The sequence below is a fragment of the Arvicanthis niloticus genome, chromosome 9 (genome assembly GCF_011762505.2).
Source record: "Arvicanthis niloticus isolate mArvNil1 chromosome 9, mArvNil1.pat.X, whole genome shotgun sequence".
NCBI lineage: Eukaryota > Metazoa > Chordata > Mammalia > Rodentia > Muridae > Arvicanthis > Arvicanthis niloticus.
The window spans coordinates 63,412,866-63,430,059 of NC_047666.1; the positions used below are offsets into that span (position 1 = coordinate 63,412,866).

At 43.5% G+C, this 17,194-nt stretch overlaps 1 protein-coding gene across 5 annotated transcripts in view; it reads left to right on the plus strand.

The window, feature by feature from the left end:
* Ano2 (anoctamin 2) overlaps positions 1–17,194 on the plus strand; it is a 338,029-nt gene that overhangs the window by 284,024 nt on the left and 36,811 nt on the right. For all 5 annotated transcript variants that reach the window (XM_076940592.1, XM_034512071.2, XM_076940594.1 and 2 more), the window contains 3 exons: positions 1,708–1,765; positions 1,904–2,004; positions 12,102–12,247. In XM_076940592.1, coding sequence (XP_076796707.1) covers positions 1,708–1,765; positions 1,904–2,004; positions 12,102–12,247 — 305 coding nt within the window. The remainder of the gene's footprint in view (positions 1–1,707; positions 1,766–1,903; positions 2,005–12,101; positions 12,248–17,194) is intronic.

The window sequence follows — 17,194 nt, forward strand, 5'->3', positions numbered from 1 at the left end:
GGAAGAGCAGTCAGTGCTCTTAACCACTGAGCCATCTCACCAGCCCGTAAAACCTCTTCTAAAAACATGTACACGTAGCAGATCAGGCCAGTTGGCTATGTACAAGAAAACTGCCTATCAGACTCGAAGCAACGGTTATCAGGTTGCTTCCTTGGGACCCATGCAGTACCACAAAGAATGCTCATTACTCACAAGTGATTTTCTTAGATGTGTTTGTAAACACATCCCACTCAAAGACCTCTGCTTTTAGCTCCTAAGACATTATAGAAGCAAAGATACTGCACAAATTAATAGATATATACCTTCTTGGTATTTCTATCTAGATTTCATAGCCAAGGCAAAATGCATACACAAGGCATTGCAGACAAAATGTTCCGATTCTTGGATTTATAATACACTGGATAGGATAGTCTTGGCCACAGCACTACTCTAATCTGTGATAAATGACAGAGTAAGAAATATAGGCTGGGTGGGCTGGGCATGAAGTACATCACTACAGTACCTACTTAGCACATGCAAAGGTCTAGGTTCAAACCAAGCATGGAAAAGAAAGAAGGGAAAGGAAGAGAAGGGAAGGGAAGGGGAAGAAAAGACTGTCATTCTCAGAAAAACAAAAAGAGTTCATAGAAAAGATCTCAGTGGAGTTGAATGGATAAGTAGAGTTTGGTTTTGAATGGATACTTAGATACCAGATAAGCTGTGTACATTTCAAGGAAGTGGGACCCTGTGATTACCTGCCTGGCTCTGATTGGCTTTTGCATTACCTTCTGCCTCCTTCCCAGTCTCTTTGTCCCTCAATAAAATACATGCAATTCAGGAGAGGAATGGGGCAGGCTATATCCCTTCCTTAGAATATTTTCAGTAAAAAGGCAAGATGCCTTCTTTTCTGAAGGAAGGGTGCTTACACCTTTGGTCAGACCCTCAGTTTCCTGGCAAATTATAAGCCCTTACTAAAGAAAGACTGCAATCTGGATTCAGTCCTTGACATCGATGAAGGGAAAAAGGTACTTAGAAGTCACAGACACACACACACACACTCACACACACACTCTTACACTCACTCATACTCACAAATATACTCATACACATGCACACACTCATTCATACACACTCACACACATGTGCACACTCATTCACAAACTCACACACTCATACACACTCTCACACTCATACATTCATACTTGGACTCTCATACTTGCTCATTACTCACACATGCACTCACACTCACACACAGACACTCACAACACACTCATACACACACTCTCACACTTGCTCTTACTCACACATACACACACAATCATACACACTCACACACAGACACTCACAACACACTCATACACACGCTCTCACATTTGCTTGTACTCATACATACACACACTCACAATCATACACACACACACACACACACACACACACACACACACACACATATTCACACAACATCCCAGCCCCTCACCACACTCAGCTTCATCCCTTTCTCAGCTCTCTCTCTCTCTGCCCAGAAAATAGCTACTCAAGAACAGAATCAAAAGTATTATAGGCATTCGCTAACAGATAATGGGTGTGAACTGTCCTTGTGTGACTTGGGACCTCCCTAACCAGTTCATTTCATGAGGACACTGAGTGACAGATATTTCACACGGGGTGTGGGGTTAATGCTCCAGTGGCCTTGCTTCCTCTGACGCTTAGCACTCATTTTTCTTTCAGGTTTGTGGGCCGACCTGGAAGCTACGTCTATGTGTTCGACGGTTACCGAATGGAAGAGGCAAGTACAGCCTCTGGTCTTCATGCTTGGCCGGCAGTCTGTAGGCTCCTCCACCCTAGCCCCTTACTTATCTCATGACAGTCTTATTCAGTTCTCCAGAGCCTGCAGGGTCTGACTGCTCCTGTCTCCCTCCTGCAGTGTGCTCCTGGAGGCTGTCTCATGGAGCTGTGCATACAGCTCAGCATCATCATGTTGGGGAAGCAGCTGATCCAGAACAATATCTTTGAGATTGGAGTCCCGTAAGTGATGATCAGCTCTCTGTCTCTTCTGGGCATGCCAGCTTCCCAGTCCAGATTTCACAGCCTCTCCCCTTTGCATACGATGTCGATGTCGATGTCGCCATCCATTTCCCTTCCTGTGGGCCAGCAATTGTCTGCTACACTCACTCACACACATACACACTCACTCACACTCACTCACACTTACTCACTTTGTTTCCCTGTCTGGGCTGAGATGTTAGTGGCTTAGGAAGACCCATCGCTTGCTCAAATATACATAGCAATAAAGGGCAGAACCAAAAGATAACTTAGACCCCAAAATGCCAGAAATGTTTGATGTATTTGTTCTCCCATTGGGTAAGTAGGAGGATCCAGGTAGGGTGGGAAGATGAATAGGAGGGTCTGATGCAGTCATTTAATAAACTCTGACAACAAAATGTAGAATACAGGATCTTAGGAGTGCAGGCACGAATACCTGATAAAATCCCCAGGCTTTATGCACATTTTATAGATTGAAATGGTTATGAAGCTGAACACTTAACCAACAGCTGCTAAAATGGGAACAAAACAAAACAAGAAAACAAGGAAAAAAATCAAATTAGGTGTCCAAAAATGTGTTATATCTTCTATCTTTCCCTTCTAGCCCTTTGGGTTTTTTTCCTTTGCTTTGTGTTGTATATATGTATCTCTCTCTCTCTCTCTCTCTCTCTCTCTCTCTCTCTCTCTCTCTCTCTCTGTGTGTGTGTGTGTGTGTGTGTGGTGTGCTTATGTGTGCAGTCGTACATGCATGTGAGATACACATATGTGTGGGTGTGTGTGGAGGTATTACCACTGTGGGCGTATATCTTGGAAGTCAGGGGAAACCTGTTCCTCAGATGCTCTCCACCTTGTGTTTTGAGACAGGGTTTCTCACAGGCCTGGAACTCTCCATATAGGTAAGGGTGGCTTGCTGGCAAGTGTTAGGAATCTGCCTATCTCTTCCTCCCCAGTGCTGTTATTAGAAGCTGCTGCATTTGCATTGTGATGCTAGATCTGGGGATTGAACTCTGGTCCTCATGCTTTACCAGCTGGCCTTCTACCCAGCCCTTCTTTTTAGTTGTTGGTGATTTTTATAGAGGAATCTACTTGGGGCTATTTTTAGCTAGCCCTGTGTCACAGAGCTAAGGAGTGCCAGAGGTGGCAGGGATAAGTCTAACAGGCTGGGCTAGGTTTCTTGAACCCTTACAAGACTGCTCATTCTCTGTCCATATACCCTGCTCCTCACAGTTCTCACAGATGCAGTTCTCACAGGGGTGGTTCAAGATCCTGTGAGTCTGTCTCCCTGCTGGAGTTTTACCATGCACTTTATGCTTCCAAGAAATCTTCCAGGTAGCCAGGCAGTGGTGGCTCACGCCTTTAATCCCAACACTTGAGAGACAGAGGCAGGCAGATTTCTGAGTTCGAGGCCAGCCTGGTCTACAGAGTGAGCTCCAGGACAGCCAGGGATATACAGAGAAATCCTGTCTCAAAAACAAACAAACAAACAAACAAAACAAACAACCCCCCAAACAAAAAAACAAAACAAAACAAACAAACAAAAACAGAAGAAATCTTCCAGGAAAGAAAAGTTGGTTAATCTCTTTTTTTCCAACTGAGTTTGCGCATTTGCTGCCCAAGATTCTTAACTGCAGCCCTTAAAAGTCCCTCTGGCTAGTTTAAGCAGCAAAGGAATCTATTGAAGTATAGAAGGTATATTGAAGTATTAAAGGGCATTACAGATGGCTGTGAGTTGGCCACTATAAAGTGGCCACTGTAATATTCTTTAAGATTCAGAGAATCAGATCCTGAGCACCATAGCCAAGAATAACTTTATCCACACTTTACAAGACAAGGGTATGCCCCTGCTGTCACTTCTTGGGTCCTATGCCTTAGCTATGAAGGGGGAAACATATTGAAATGGCTCTCATATTCTTAGAGCTTAGATTTGGGTAAAAAAAAATTATTTTCCATATGACTGACTGTTCTCTGTATATTATAAATGTCACCAGAATTTTGAAAGTCAATAGTCTGAGTGCCACGCTTCAAAAACAGCAGGATATCTTCTGGTGTGTGCCTGTAGCGCCATTGCGTCTTAGAAGGTGATCTGTCATTATTTTCCTTAAGGGACCTATGTCCTTCAAATACTTTTCTGAAGAAACAGCACATTCATTCTGGTCTTACCTCAAGCACCTCATAACTGACCCAGAGGTGCTACATGTGGAGGAGTAAAATCTCCAAGATGGCAAGTCAAGGCCTTGGAGACATGAAGAAAGAGATGCCAGTGGCAAGAGCTAGATCATTTTCAAAAATGTGAATGGGGCCCAGTCCTGGGTTCATTAGATTGAATAGGCTTAGTAGAAAAAAAGTAAGCCAACCTCTTTCTCAAAGAAAGTGTCACATCAAAGCCATCTGCTCCCATGGAATTAGGGGATCTGTGGCTCTTTAAAAGGTCCCCAGATTGGGTTAAAGAGATGGCTCAACAGTCAAGAGCACTGACTGCTCTCCCCAGGGTTGGGAGTTCAATTCCCATTAACCACATGGTAACTCACAGCCATCTGTAATGCCATCTGATGCCATCTCCAGTCAGGCAAGCACACATGCAAATAGGGCATTCATAGCATACAAATAGAGTACTTGTGTGTATAAATTTCATAAATAAAAGAAAATCTTTAGAAAGAAAGAAAGGGTTACCTTTGTGGGTAGGTCCACATCTGAGCTGGTGGTCCTGAGTTCTATAAAAAAGCAGGCTGAGCAAGCCATGTTTACTGACAAGAAAGTCAGTAAACAGCATCCCTCCATGGTTTCTGCATCAGCTCCTGGCTCCAGGTTCCTGCCATGTTTGAGTTTCTGTCCTGACTTCCTTTGACAATAAATAGTGCTGTAGACGTATAAGCTGAATAAACCCTTTCCTCCCTACTTGCTTTGTGGTCATGGTGTTTTGTTGCAGCAATAGAAACCATCACACACCATTCATTAGGTAGAACACTCAAAAGCGTTTTTTTTTTTTTTCTTTTCTGTTTACATACTGGGACAACTTTATGTGGTACTTTTATGTGTTTTTTCTTAGAGAAGGATTGGTGGGAATATCAGTGTCTGAGTCTCCCATCCTGCCTCTCTGCATAAATAAGCTTCTAAATATCAGTAAGACTGGTAACCTGGAGAAACTCAGGTCTTGGAGATTCATTCTATCCCTATTTTCTGACTAACAGTCATTCAGTGATAGTCAAATCAAAGTTACAGAAACAGATGTATTTTGTTCTGTAGGCACACAACATCTTAGAGACAGCATTTGTTATGGACCAACATCCAGAATACACACAGATGATGCTGAAGCCACATCTGGTCCTTTTGAAGCTATGCAACTAAGTTCTCTAGCACAGCTGCCAAGGAAAGTCTTCATGTGCATCAAACATCTGGAGAAGACACCTGTTTTTGGAGGGCATTGCTGTTCTCTTCTGGTTGGAACTGTAGACAGCTTATCAGCACATAATGTCCCTGTTTTCATTTCTGAATATCTTATCTACCACCTAGCACATTGTTTCTGAATCCATAAGCCTTTAAGAAGTTAAGAGAGACAACAACTCAGGCATATGTGTGACAATGTGTTGGCGTGTTCTCTGTCCATCAGCTCCATCAGCTTCCCGACAGATGAAAAACACACATGCTGGCTTGCCTTTAAAAATGAATTTTCTTGTTTACGTTTATTGCATATGTGTTTGGAAGTATGCTGCACTTTAATCAATGGCAACTGCATAATAATTAACAAAGTTGCATCTATCTCCCTTCTCTAAGTCTTACTGCCTATGTCTCTTGATGGATGTGGTGTCTTTATAGTCATCTACGAAGTAGGTACCTTGCAAGCCTCGGACCACATGAAGCTCCTCCTGCTGAATGAATTGAGTTACATCCCAATGCTCTCATTTTAGCTTCCAGTCTTATAGAGGATATGCGTGGCCACATAGCATGGTGACGCAGGCAACTTCTAGCATGTGGATCAGAGATTTTGACACCGTGCCCAAAGTTCTTGATTATCCTACAGGTTGTGGTTTAAGCTTGGTCTAATAAAATCATTATGTTTATGGTGATTACCGCTCGATATCATTCTTGATAAGACCAAAATCAGAAACCAAATACCTGGCAGTGTCTTAATGTCGGGCATAGCTGGGACATATGAACTAAGCAAATTTAAGATGGATCTTTTCTTGTCAAAAGAAAAATGACAGAGAGAAGAGACATGTAAATTAAAGATTATACCTGATGATGTTCAGTCCCTTCTGTGGAACAGAAATACAAAGGCCAACCGATCTGGATTCATTTCTAGGCTGTATACTTATTCTCTGTGTGAACCCCAGAAAGTTATTATAGCGTTGCCTCCAATACATTGTGTAATGAAAATAGCTTGGGATAAATACTCACCTATCTAGGAAATATGGACAGCAGAAGAAGGAAGAAACACTTTAAGAAGTGTCATGGGTTTCAATGGTTTTTGAGCAAGTTCACGACTGTCACTGACAGCACTCTGCTCGGACACGCGGGCTTTCTTCTCTGTTCCTGGCCTGTGGGCTTTTGGTTCACAGGTAATCTGTTTCTAATGTCCAACTTTTGCCTGTAGGAATTAAGTAAGTAAATCTGACAAGCCAGATTTAACTTTGGAAAAATAGAAGCAAGTTAGGGAAATAAGCCGGTGATCGAGCTAAGTAAGAATAATCAAGATACCCCACAGTAGCAATAGAATGATGAGGTCTCCCTAGCTTAGCATCTGCTTCTAATAGCAAATTTTTAACATTCTTACATTAAAGAAATATTGGCCTTTATTAGTGGGTAAGAGAAGTGATATAATAACTTCTCTCTGCAAAACTTCCACATTCTCACTAGACTAAGCGTGTGTGCATTGCAGAAAGTGTCACCACACTCCTTGAATGGTAGCACTGCTTTCCAATCCTTGTTTAATCATGACCAATTTTAAAGTTTCTTCCCATGGTTACTTGTAGGAGGAGCTAAGGTGGGAGGAGTAAGAAGAGGAAAAGGAAGAGGAAGAGGAGGTGAAGGAGAGGGAGAGAGATGTAGGAGAATGAAGAGCCACGCAGATATGAAGAACAGTCCTGGGTAACAACTTATGTTTAGGTTAGCTAATTGGGAAACAGCTCTCTTTGTATGGGCATATTGTTATTGAGCATTACAAAATATATAAAGCCTTTGATTAATATTTAAGCATTAGAGTCTCGTTTTCTTACCAGGCCCGCGTGGATGGCGAGATGGTCTGGGCACAGCCTTGTGGAGACAGCGTAGAAGATTAGCAGAGCCATCCCTGGGTGGCAGGTTTGGTGTTTCTGGCTTGCCATTTCTAGCTGTGGTGAGCACATGGCCTCTGGCCCCGGAACATGGTGGCTGAGCTAGGCAGAGTCACCACAGCTTAGATAGTAAATAATTACTTTAACAGCTACTCATGCAGTCACTTTTATATTTCAAAGTCTACACACTTAATCTTAATCTCTAATATTCCCAAAGATGGATGATGAACAGGCAGAAATGAATTACCATAAAGATCTAATAATGGTATGAAACAGCAGAAAAAGTGATCCATGGTTAGATAGTCAGTGGCATTATCTTACCCACGCCTCTCAGCCCAGGATCTGAATTCTCTTTGTTTAAGAAAGAGTACTGGAGCTGGAGAGATGGCTCAGCTGTGAAAAGCTAGGCTCACAACCAAAAATATAAGAAAGAATGTACTGTAAGCACTGGAGAGTCATCCGCAGCATTGCAGCAATAGTGTGGGCTTTCCTCCTTGACCGGAAACAATCAGTGACTGAAGGAAAACAGAAAAGGAGATAAGTACTTCCTCAGTGTTGGGCTCTTCCCAAAGCCAAGTTAGAGATCGTCTAAAGGCATCCTATGAAGTCTACCTGTGCACGGAGCAGGTATCCCAGATGCCACAAAGGAAGTCTTACACTCTGTCCAGGTGTCTTTACCACGTAGCCTCCATCCCTACCTCCCTCACTAGATCTGGTTCAGAAATTCCAAAGCTGAGTAAATACTTCAAAGGGAAGAACCGAGACAGAGTGAGGAAGTGGGCTTTGTAAGAACTGCCACAATAGACAAACTCTGCTTGTGCGGTCTGGCCTCAGCTCCTGGCGTGGTTGTGACAGGTGCTTTTGAGTGAGAAGCTAGGTGATCTCACACACTACTGCCTAGAGTGATGCTCACAAATAGTTGTTTCCATAAAAGCATACATGGTGTCACAGTGTGACACAGCCTTGGCTGTTTATCTGCTGTGTCTGTTAGTCGGGGTTTCCCTCACCTGAGCTTGTCTCACCGTTCCAACAGGTGCCTGTGCAAAACAGAGTTTGGATCTAACGGTGGTGTATCCCTGAAATGGCATACCCATCCCTACTCTGACAAAATTGCACTTTGAATTCTATGTACACTGAAGCAAAAGGGCCTTAACTCATCTAGGTAGATGAAGTGTGTGTGTGTGTGTGTGTGTGTGTGTGTGTGTGTGTGTGTGTGAAGAGAAATGCCAGTTTCTCCTCCTGCCTTGTTTTTGCTGTTCTGGCTATTGGACCCCAGGCTTTATGTCTGTCACATAAGCACTGTACTCTGCTTTCCTTGATCTCTTACCCTTATCTCCCTTTCCCTCCTCTCCTTTATTCCATCCCCATATTCCTTCTTCCTTCCCTCCCTTCTTCCCTTCATCTCTTCCCTCCTTCCCTCCCTCCCTCCCTCCCTTCCTCCTTCTGGCTTTCTTTCTTTCTTTCTTTCTTTCTTTCTTTCTTTCTTTCTTTCTTTCTTTCCTTTCTTGGACACAGAGTCTCACTGTACAACTGTCCAGGGGCTGAACTTGTCACACTTTTGCCTCAGTCTTCAGGTGTTGGGCTCACAGGTGTATCCTTAGAAAGTGCAGGCTCTTCCACATGTTAGAGCTTCCTTGGGCAGAGCTGGGGATGGGAAGAATAGAGAAAGGAATCCTTCCACAGCAAGCTTTCTCTCCATCTTCATTCTTGCTAAAGCATCACATCATAAGTGTTAGCATTTTGTCAAGTGCTGCCCCAAAGTTACATGGCAGCAGCCAGGTATGCCTGACTCACTATAAAAGAGGCTGCTTGCCCCCTCCTCTCTCTCTTGCTCTTGCCTTCCTGCCCCTGTTCTGTCTTCTCATCCCTTCTTCCCTCTCTCTCCATGTGCTCATGGCTGGTCTCTAGCCTCTACTTCTCTACTTCTCTACTTCTCTACTTCTCCTTCTTCTTCTTCTTCTTCTTCTTCTTCTTCTTCTTCTTCTTCTTCTTCTTCTTCTTCTTCTTCTTCCTCATCACCATCCTCCTCATCCTTCTCTTCTTCCTCCTCCTCCTCCTTCTCTTCTTCCTCCTCTTCCTCATCCTTCTCTTCCTCCACCTCCTCCTCATCATCCTTCTCTTCTTCCTCCTCTTCCTCATCCTTCTCTTCCTCCACCTCCTCTTCCTTCTCCTCCTCCTCCTCCTCTTCCTCCTCCTCCTCCTCCTCCTCCTTCTTCTTCTCTACCTCTCTCTCTCTCTCTCTCTCTCTCTCTCTCTCTCTCTCTCTCTCTCTCTGCTTTCTCTCAACTCCCCTCCCCATGTCCTGAATAAACTCTATTTTATACTATACCGTCCATGTGGCTGGTCCTTCAGGGGGAAGGGATGCCTCAGCATGGGCCCGCAGAGGCACCCCCTTACCCACACCTCACCACAGATCCACCAAACATATTCCCTCTCTCTTTATCTTTTTATAAACACATAAGTGCTCAAGTAACTGTCATTCATGAGCATAATAGAATTTATAAACTCTCCACTTTTCTGTAGATTGACAAATATAGCATAGCACCATTTCTCTTTGGCTTCTTCTTCAGATAAAGTGAAATCCTGCTGGGAACCTATGTCTGGGGGAAAAAACTCAAACTTCATCAGGAATCAGGAAATGGCCAATGTGTGTCTGTAACTGTGTCATCATTGTCTTTGGCCCATGTAGAGCTAGACTCTGCCTGTTTCCTCAGTGAGGCCAACACCCAACAGCCATCTGTGGAACTGCCTGAGGCCCAGGTCCCTAAGCAGGAGGCCTCACAGATCACATGGTCTGAGTGCAAGTCCACAACAGAATCATGGAGCATTGGCAATGGAAAAACTCAAAGACTTCTAGAGAGTTCCAGAGACTTGTCATTAAAAGAAGACATGAAAAAAAAAATAGCAGATGCAAAGGCTGGGCGAGGGTAACATCAAAGGAATTATTTTAATGAGCGAATACATTGTAAGATCAGAATCATAGTCTGATGTTTTCCAAAGCTCCATCTGTATGTTATACAATGTGCAGGATCTTTTCAAACCTCAGTCTGGAGAGACTTTCTTTATACATTTGGTTACCGGTTACTGATATCCAGAAGAAACTTCTGGAACTGACCAGCTCTTGAGAGCTATGTGTAAATTTATACAGCATCTCATCCCCACCCTTTTCTGAACCAATCCACACTTATAAAGCTGTTGAAACCCCTCCTTCTTCTTGCTTTGTCTCCTCTGCTGCACAATCTCATAGACGACCTCTCTGCTCCTGTGTTAGCTCTTTGTGCTTTTAAGGTACCCTCCGCCTCCCCAGCCCTTAAGTTCTGAAGCTCCTAGGCCTGTTTGCTAACCTTATGCTTGCCCACAGTCACAGTCATCACCAGGCCATCTGTGACTCTTTCCATGACATCCTGGGGTCTCTCTCTGCCTAAAGCACAGATCAACCAGATTTTGGCTCCATGCACAATACAGCTGTCTGCATGATGCTATTACAAGTCCCTGCACCCAACTGTACTGGAGTTCTTTTAGAATAAAGTCTCTCTAGTTCAGAAGTCATTCTTGTGCTGGTATTAGGAGGTGGTTAATGAACTACTTGGACCCCCTGGGTGAAGTCACTAGGGGGTCACTGTTCCTTAAACATAGCTGTGACCTACCAGGCCCTAAGTCTATGGAACCCCTAATCCTGCTAACACTCAAGATTTTGACTTCCAGCTATGACATGGCTGCTGTACTCCTGAACTCAGAGCAGCTTTGATTACCTGCACAAGATGTTGGGGTTTGGTACTCTGTATACAAATGCTAAATTCTGTACCCCAACATCTGGTTGCTCCCAGATGAGACAATTCTCTTTGTAGTATAAACCTTGATCCGAAATTTAAAGTTAATTGAATAATAAAAGACTAGACCCTGATATTGGGCAGGAGAGAAAGGCAGGACTTAAGGATCCAGTGAGAGGTCGAAGGGGAGACAAGGAGGAAAAGAAGGGAGACGGAAAGAAGTGGAGGCCACTATGACAGGAGATGGACCATGAGCATTTGGCCAGGAGAAGTGGACCCTGAGGACAGGCTGACAGAGCAGAAATAACCCAGGCGAGACTCAAACAGCAAGTGGCAAGGGACACACGGCTGGGATGGAAGTTGGAGTAGCTCACAATCTGCCCAATCTAGGCTACAGCTTGTAAATAAAATACCAGGATTCTGTGTCTTTTATACAAGCGAGCTAGAATAAATAATTCGTTTATGAAAAGATCTGCACAAGATTTAGACTGCCAGGGCCCACTGTTGTACCAGTATGCCTTGTTTGAGGTAGCTGTTGTAGGCTGCAGGGTTTGTAGCTGGGTGGTACTGATGATAACCTTTTTCCTCTGGTATTGTGCTGAGGGTGGCTTCTTTCTTAATAAAAGACCTCCTTGGTTGGTTCAGGAATTACTTTAGTGCCTGTACTTAGTCTCTTCCTTCCTTCCTTCCTTCCTTCCTTCCTTCCTTCCTTCCTTCCTTCCTTCCTTCCTTCTTTCCTTTCTTTTTCCCTCCCTTCCTCCCTCCCTCCTTTTCTTTCTTTTTCATTATTTATTTTACATCCTGACCACACCCCCTCCCTCCTCTCCTCTCAGATCTATCCTCAAAACCTTCACAACTAGCCCCTCCTCAGAGAAGGGAGTTCCCCCAAGGGTATCAACCTGCCCTGGCACATCAAGTCACAGCAGGACTCATCAAATCCTCCCCCACTGGGTGTCTGTACTTAGTCTCTTCATTTCTTCTGCTGATGTAACTCTGCTCCTGGGGTTTCTGTTTAGTGGCTACTCCATTTGTTTTGTAGGAAGCTAAAGAAACTCTTTCGGAAGCTGAAAGATGAGACAGAACCTGGAGAAAGTGATCCTGACCACTCAAAACGTCCAGAGCAGTGGGACCTGGACTACAGCCTAGAGCCTTACACTGGACTGACTCCTGAGTACATGGAAATGAGTAAGAGCCCATCTTTCTTCCTCTGATGGCAGGTTCGGAGGGACTGTGGGAGGAGCCAGGGAAGGACTGGGCAGCCTCAGATAGTCATTGCCTCTTCAGGGGCTCACAATCCCAGAATATGATGGGATCTCCTCTGCTCTTCTATTAATAAGATGCTTGTTCTTTCTAGTTCTTTCCTGCAGTTTCTATCCTCTACCACGCTAAAAGGGAAACAGTGAAATCTGCGATTTAAGAAGGCAGTTCCCATACAGGAAGATTAAAGCAGTCCTGTGACACTTGAACTGGGGATCAATATAAAAGAGAACACAGGAAAAGCCCACAGTGCTTAGGGGGGAGCTAGGTATAATGGCACCTTTTCCCCAAAGGTTGAGGGTGTTTAATGGGGTGAGAGGAAAATCCTAGCAGTAAAGCATCTGGTTGTTTTTCTTAATTGAAGAGGGCAGACGTGTGGGTCAGTGCAGGCTGATCAAAACCCTGATCTGTTCACCTATGGCTTAGAAGCCAGGAGTTTCTCATGTGTGTTTTCTAACTTAGATCAGCTGCCTTCAACTCTTGGCCATGGCAGAATAACCCCTGTTTTCTCTTGGGATGGATATTTGGTAGTGTCTTTCACTTGGAACTAACAAATTAATAGCACAGGATACCACAGATCAAGAGCTACAGGCCACAGAGGCTTGTCTTCCAGTCTGGCTCCTAGTCAAATGCTCTAATACAGCAGACACGTTCTTATGTCCTCATGGAGTATGTTTCATCATACACTTGCTCAAACATTAATAGTTGTTCAAAAATGTGTTTATCATCTGATTATTTGTTCATTTTGACACATCACTTTCAGAAAGGAGTAGACCAGTCTACCAAGCTGCAGGAGGTATGGGGAAATACTCTTTCACTGAGGACAAACCCCTCAGTACCCTGGAATCATGTGATACGGGAGAATTACCAATGCACAATAAGCCCAGCATCCCTGTTGTGCCCTGAAATTCCAACCGCTCGAGCCAAAGGTTCCTTCCTAGTTTCGCTTGATGGAATGAATGTTCCCTCGGTGAACGGTGAAGTCTTCCAGGCCAATCCCACTTGCTCTTGGTGGCACCAATACCTATGTGTGCCTCTGCATTGGCGTTATGTTAGATAGTCACACTAATAGCATCTTACTGAATCATTGCTCCCAGATCTGTCAGCAGAACCAACCTATTAGGCTCTAAAGAGCAGTGAGGAGGGGCTAAGACTCATTCATCTTCAGATTCTCCCAGAGCCCAGCATATTTCCTGGCATAACGGGCACGCAATGTATATAATAAACAGATTAGTGCCCTGCTGAATGGCTTAGTGAGCACACTTGCTAATTGCTGAGGGATTTTTATTAACATAAAGAAGTTCGCGGTGCTAACTTTAAGAGGCAAATGAAAGTTGGTTTTGAAATGTGGGCTTGGTGGAAAGTGGACAAGGATTCTTTGCTACAATTCCCTTTTCTACCTATAAGGATGAATTACAGACATAGGTTCCCTATGGTTTGATCAGCCGTAAGAGCAAAGAGCACACTCTGAGGAAGAATACTGACAAGTGCCAACAGCCTCATGAGGTCATGAGCAACTGATGTTGACAAGGAAAAACAATTTATACTAACAGTTTGGGGATGGTGAGGAATTTGTTACAGACCTGCGATTAGTGGAGAATTCTGAAGATTGACAAGTTCCCACCTCACACGAGGAGATGGAGGGGAATAATTGTAAAATCTTGGTCATTACTAGGACAATGTCTTTGCCGGTTCAGAATGACGTTGGTGTTGATGGAATTAACAACTCTATTGGTACTAAAATAGTCTTGCTTGGAAGAATATGTGAAGCCTGTTTCTGCCATTTTGCTAAGTATGTCAATCATTTCAGAGGCATTATAGTATATAAATACTTTATATACTATATATATATTCAATATATATACATATATATATATACATATATATTCGAATATATATATTGTTGGCTGAGTTGTGTCCTGTTTTATTCTGGCCTATCTTTCTTACCTTTAAGGGAAAGGTTATTCTATACACAGTTAGAAAAAGGACTGCATAATAAACTCCACCAAACTTTGTCAAGCAACATAGAAAATGTTCTGGAGTCAAGCTGTGGGACTTCCAATCTTAACTGTGCCATCTGCTAGCTACATACATGACTCTGGGTATAATTCCTTAGCATCAGCAGGCCTAACTTTCCCATCTGAAGGGTTCGGTGATGCTACCTACTTCCTGTCGATATGGAGGGATTCAGATTTCTCTGTGGCGATCTGATCTCACCTATCTCCTGGCGATATGGAAGGAATGGAGTTCTTGTGTCCTGAAAAGAAGAAAGGAGCATAGAGCAGAAACAGACATAATTTATTTTTAAAAGATACAATTACAATAGAGGCAGGAGGCCAGAGCAGAGAAAAGGTTTAGTTTAGTAATTCAATGGAATTTAGTAACCCAAATGGTATCAGCGGCACCAAGGGTTGGGTGAGTCATTTGCATAATAACTGCTCTGGGGCTCATTTGTATAACATGGGCTTTTCCATTGGCACTGGGTTCCTTTACAGGTACTTCTACATGATGCAATTTCATGCATTACATGTCTCGTTAGCATCTTAAACCTTCTCCCAGGCTGTATTTATTTTAGTGTTAAAATGATCTCGGGTCACTTTTAGATAGTCTGGAATGCTTTTGCCTCAGAGCCAGTGGCTAGTAGGTTCCCAGCTTTCTCCTTTGCCCACAGAGTTTTTGTTTTGGGTTTTTTTTTGTATGCTAATTGTGCAGCCTTTGTTTGCAGCCCCCACTTTCCTGCCTCACTGGGATCATGCTGAGAATAAGGTGAGGAATTAAGAGTAGTTAAACAGTGATACTTGTTGACATAGCCCCTCAACAAACCTTTACCATGATTGTTACTGTCAGGAGTCCAATTTCTCTCCAACGGAGAGAAATAATTTATTTTTATTTTAATGGAGAAGGTTTTCAACAAAAAAACTACAGGGAGCTGTAGATGGGGCAGGAAAGGCTTAAAAAATGTTATATTCAGAGTGTGAGGCAGATCTGAGGACTTCACTCAAAAGCCTGAATAAACACCCTAGATGCTATCTATTCTCTGGCCAGTCTCTCTATTTATCTGGAATCTCTTGAGGTGCTCTTCTTGACGTGTTTCTTTAAATCCCATAGCTTCTGTTCTCCTAGTCATCAAAGACAGGACCACTACTCTTTTCCAGTTGGGTAGTCAGTTACCTGGCCCCGATTTCTCCCATCTTCTCCAACTGCAACCCAAATGTTGAGGTCCTGAGGCCCTTACTGTGGGGCTAAAATGAATTTCTTCAGCATCTGAAGATCATTAGAGGAAATCTTAGTTTTCCTAGTCCCAAACATAAGTCCTGTTAAGCTCTAAGAAGGCAGTGCAGGTGTTCTCTGACCTCAGACACCAGGGCTTCGTAGCCTTGCAGCCACATCTGAGTTGTCTTATGACGTTGCTACATTTGTACTCCTGGGCTTAGGGGGAGTAGTCATGAACTGGTATACCACCTTACTCAGCAAGCATTAGTTGTGTGGCCAAAGGCACAAAAGGCAAAGCCCAGGCTCAGGCTGTCCCAGTAGGGTAGGTTTGGCTCCCCATCCCTCAATGGCAATTAAAATCATAGAAACAGTAAAAAGGAGAAAGAAACTGATGGTTTGAATATGCTTGGCCCAGGGAGTGGCATGCACGATTAGGAGATGTGATCTTGTTGGAGTAGGTGTGGCCTTGTTGGAGTAGATGTGGCCTTGTTGGGGTAGGTGTGTCATGTGGGAGTGGGCTTTAAGACTCTCATCCTAGAAGTCAGTCTTCTACTAGGAGCCTTCAGAACAAGATGTAGAACTCTCAGCTCCTTTAGCCCCATGTCTGCCTGGATGCTGCCATGTTCCCACCTTGATGATAATGGACTGAACCTCTGAACCTGTAAGTCAGCCCCAGTTAAATGTCCTTTATAAGAGTTGCTTTGGTCATAGTGTCTGTTCACAGCAGTAAAACCCTAAGAAGGGAGCCTTACTCAGTATGGCCATGCTGAGAAGAGAAACAGATAGAAATTAGAAGAGTTAAGGTCAGAGCCTAGACCTTGGCCTCCCTCTTGGGAGTACACCATGACAGAAACAAAGACAAAATAAACATGTCTGTGTCTTTCTGTCATGTCAGACTTCATTAAACTGAGTAATAATACATTAAAAAAGTATAGTAGTTTTCATAGCAGCAGCCTGCGGAATGACTCATTTTCTTTGGTAATTCTAGCCAGGGGAAACACAGGTTCTTTTTATTATAATATTTTTAAAACGTGTTAATGTTAGTATATGTATGTTTATGTGTTTGTGTATATGGCTGTGCTTATGCCATGACATGTGTGTGGAGTCAGAGGGCATGCTCAGTTCGGGTCCCTGTCTTCCTCCATGCTCTTGAGGCAGGGTCTCTCTTGTTCCTTGCTGCAATGCTGAATATTCCAGGTTGACTTGCCCGTGAGCTTTAGGGGATTCTCCTGTATCCACTTCTCCTCTCACTTTTCTAAGAGTGCTTAGATTTCAGGCATGCACCACCAACAGTGGCTTTTAAGTGCTTTCTGGAGATCTAAACTCAGATAAACTTGCTCAGCAACCAGTTTTACCAAATGAGTCATCTGCCCATTCCTTAATCTAATCTTAATTGCTAATATTAACACTCAGATCATATATCACACTAGTACAGTTAAAACTATGAACATGTATGCACATGTATGTGTGTGTGTGTGTGTGTGTGTGTGTGTGTGTAGGCTATAGAATGGCTGTAAAAGGCTAAGAGGCCACAAAAGAGTTCAGGAAGTTTCAGAAGCCCAAGAGGTAGGGGAGTTGGCAGAAATATAAGTCAAGTCTGTATTTATAAGACTGTAAACCACGCCCAGCTGTAGGGAAGAAGTTGGAGAAATGTCAGTAGCT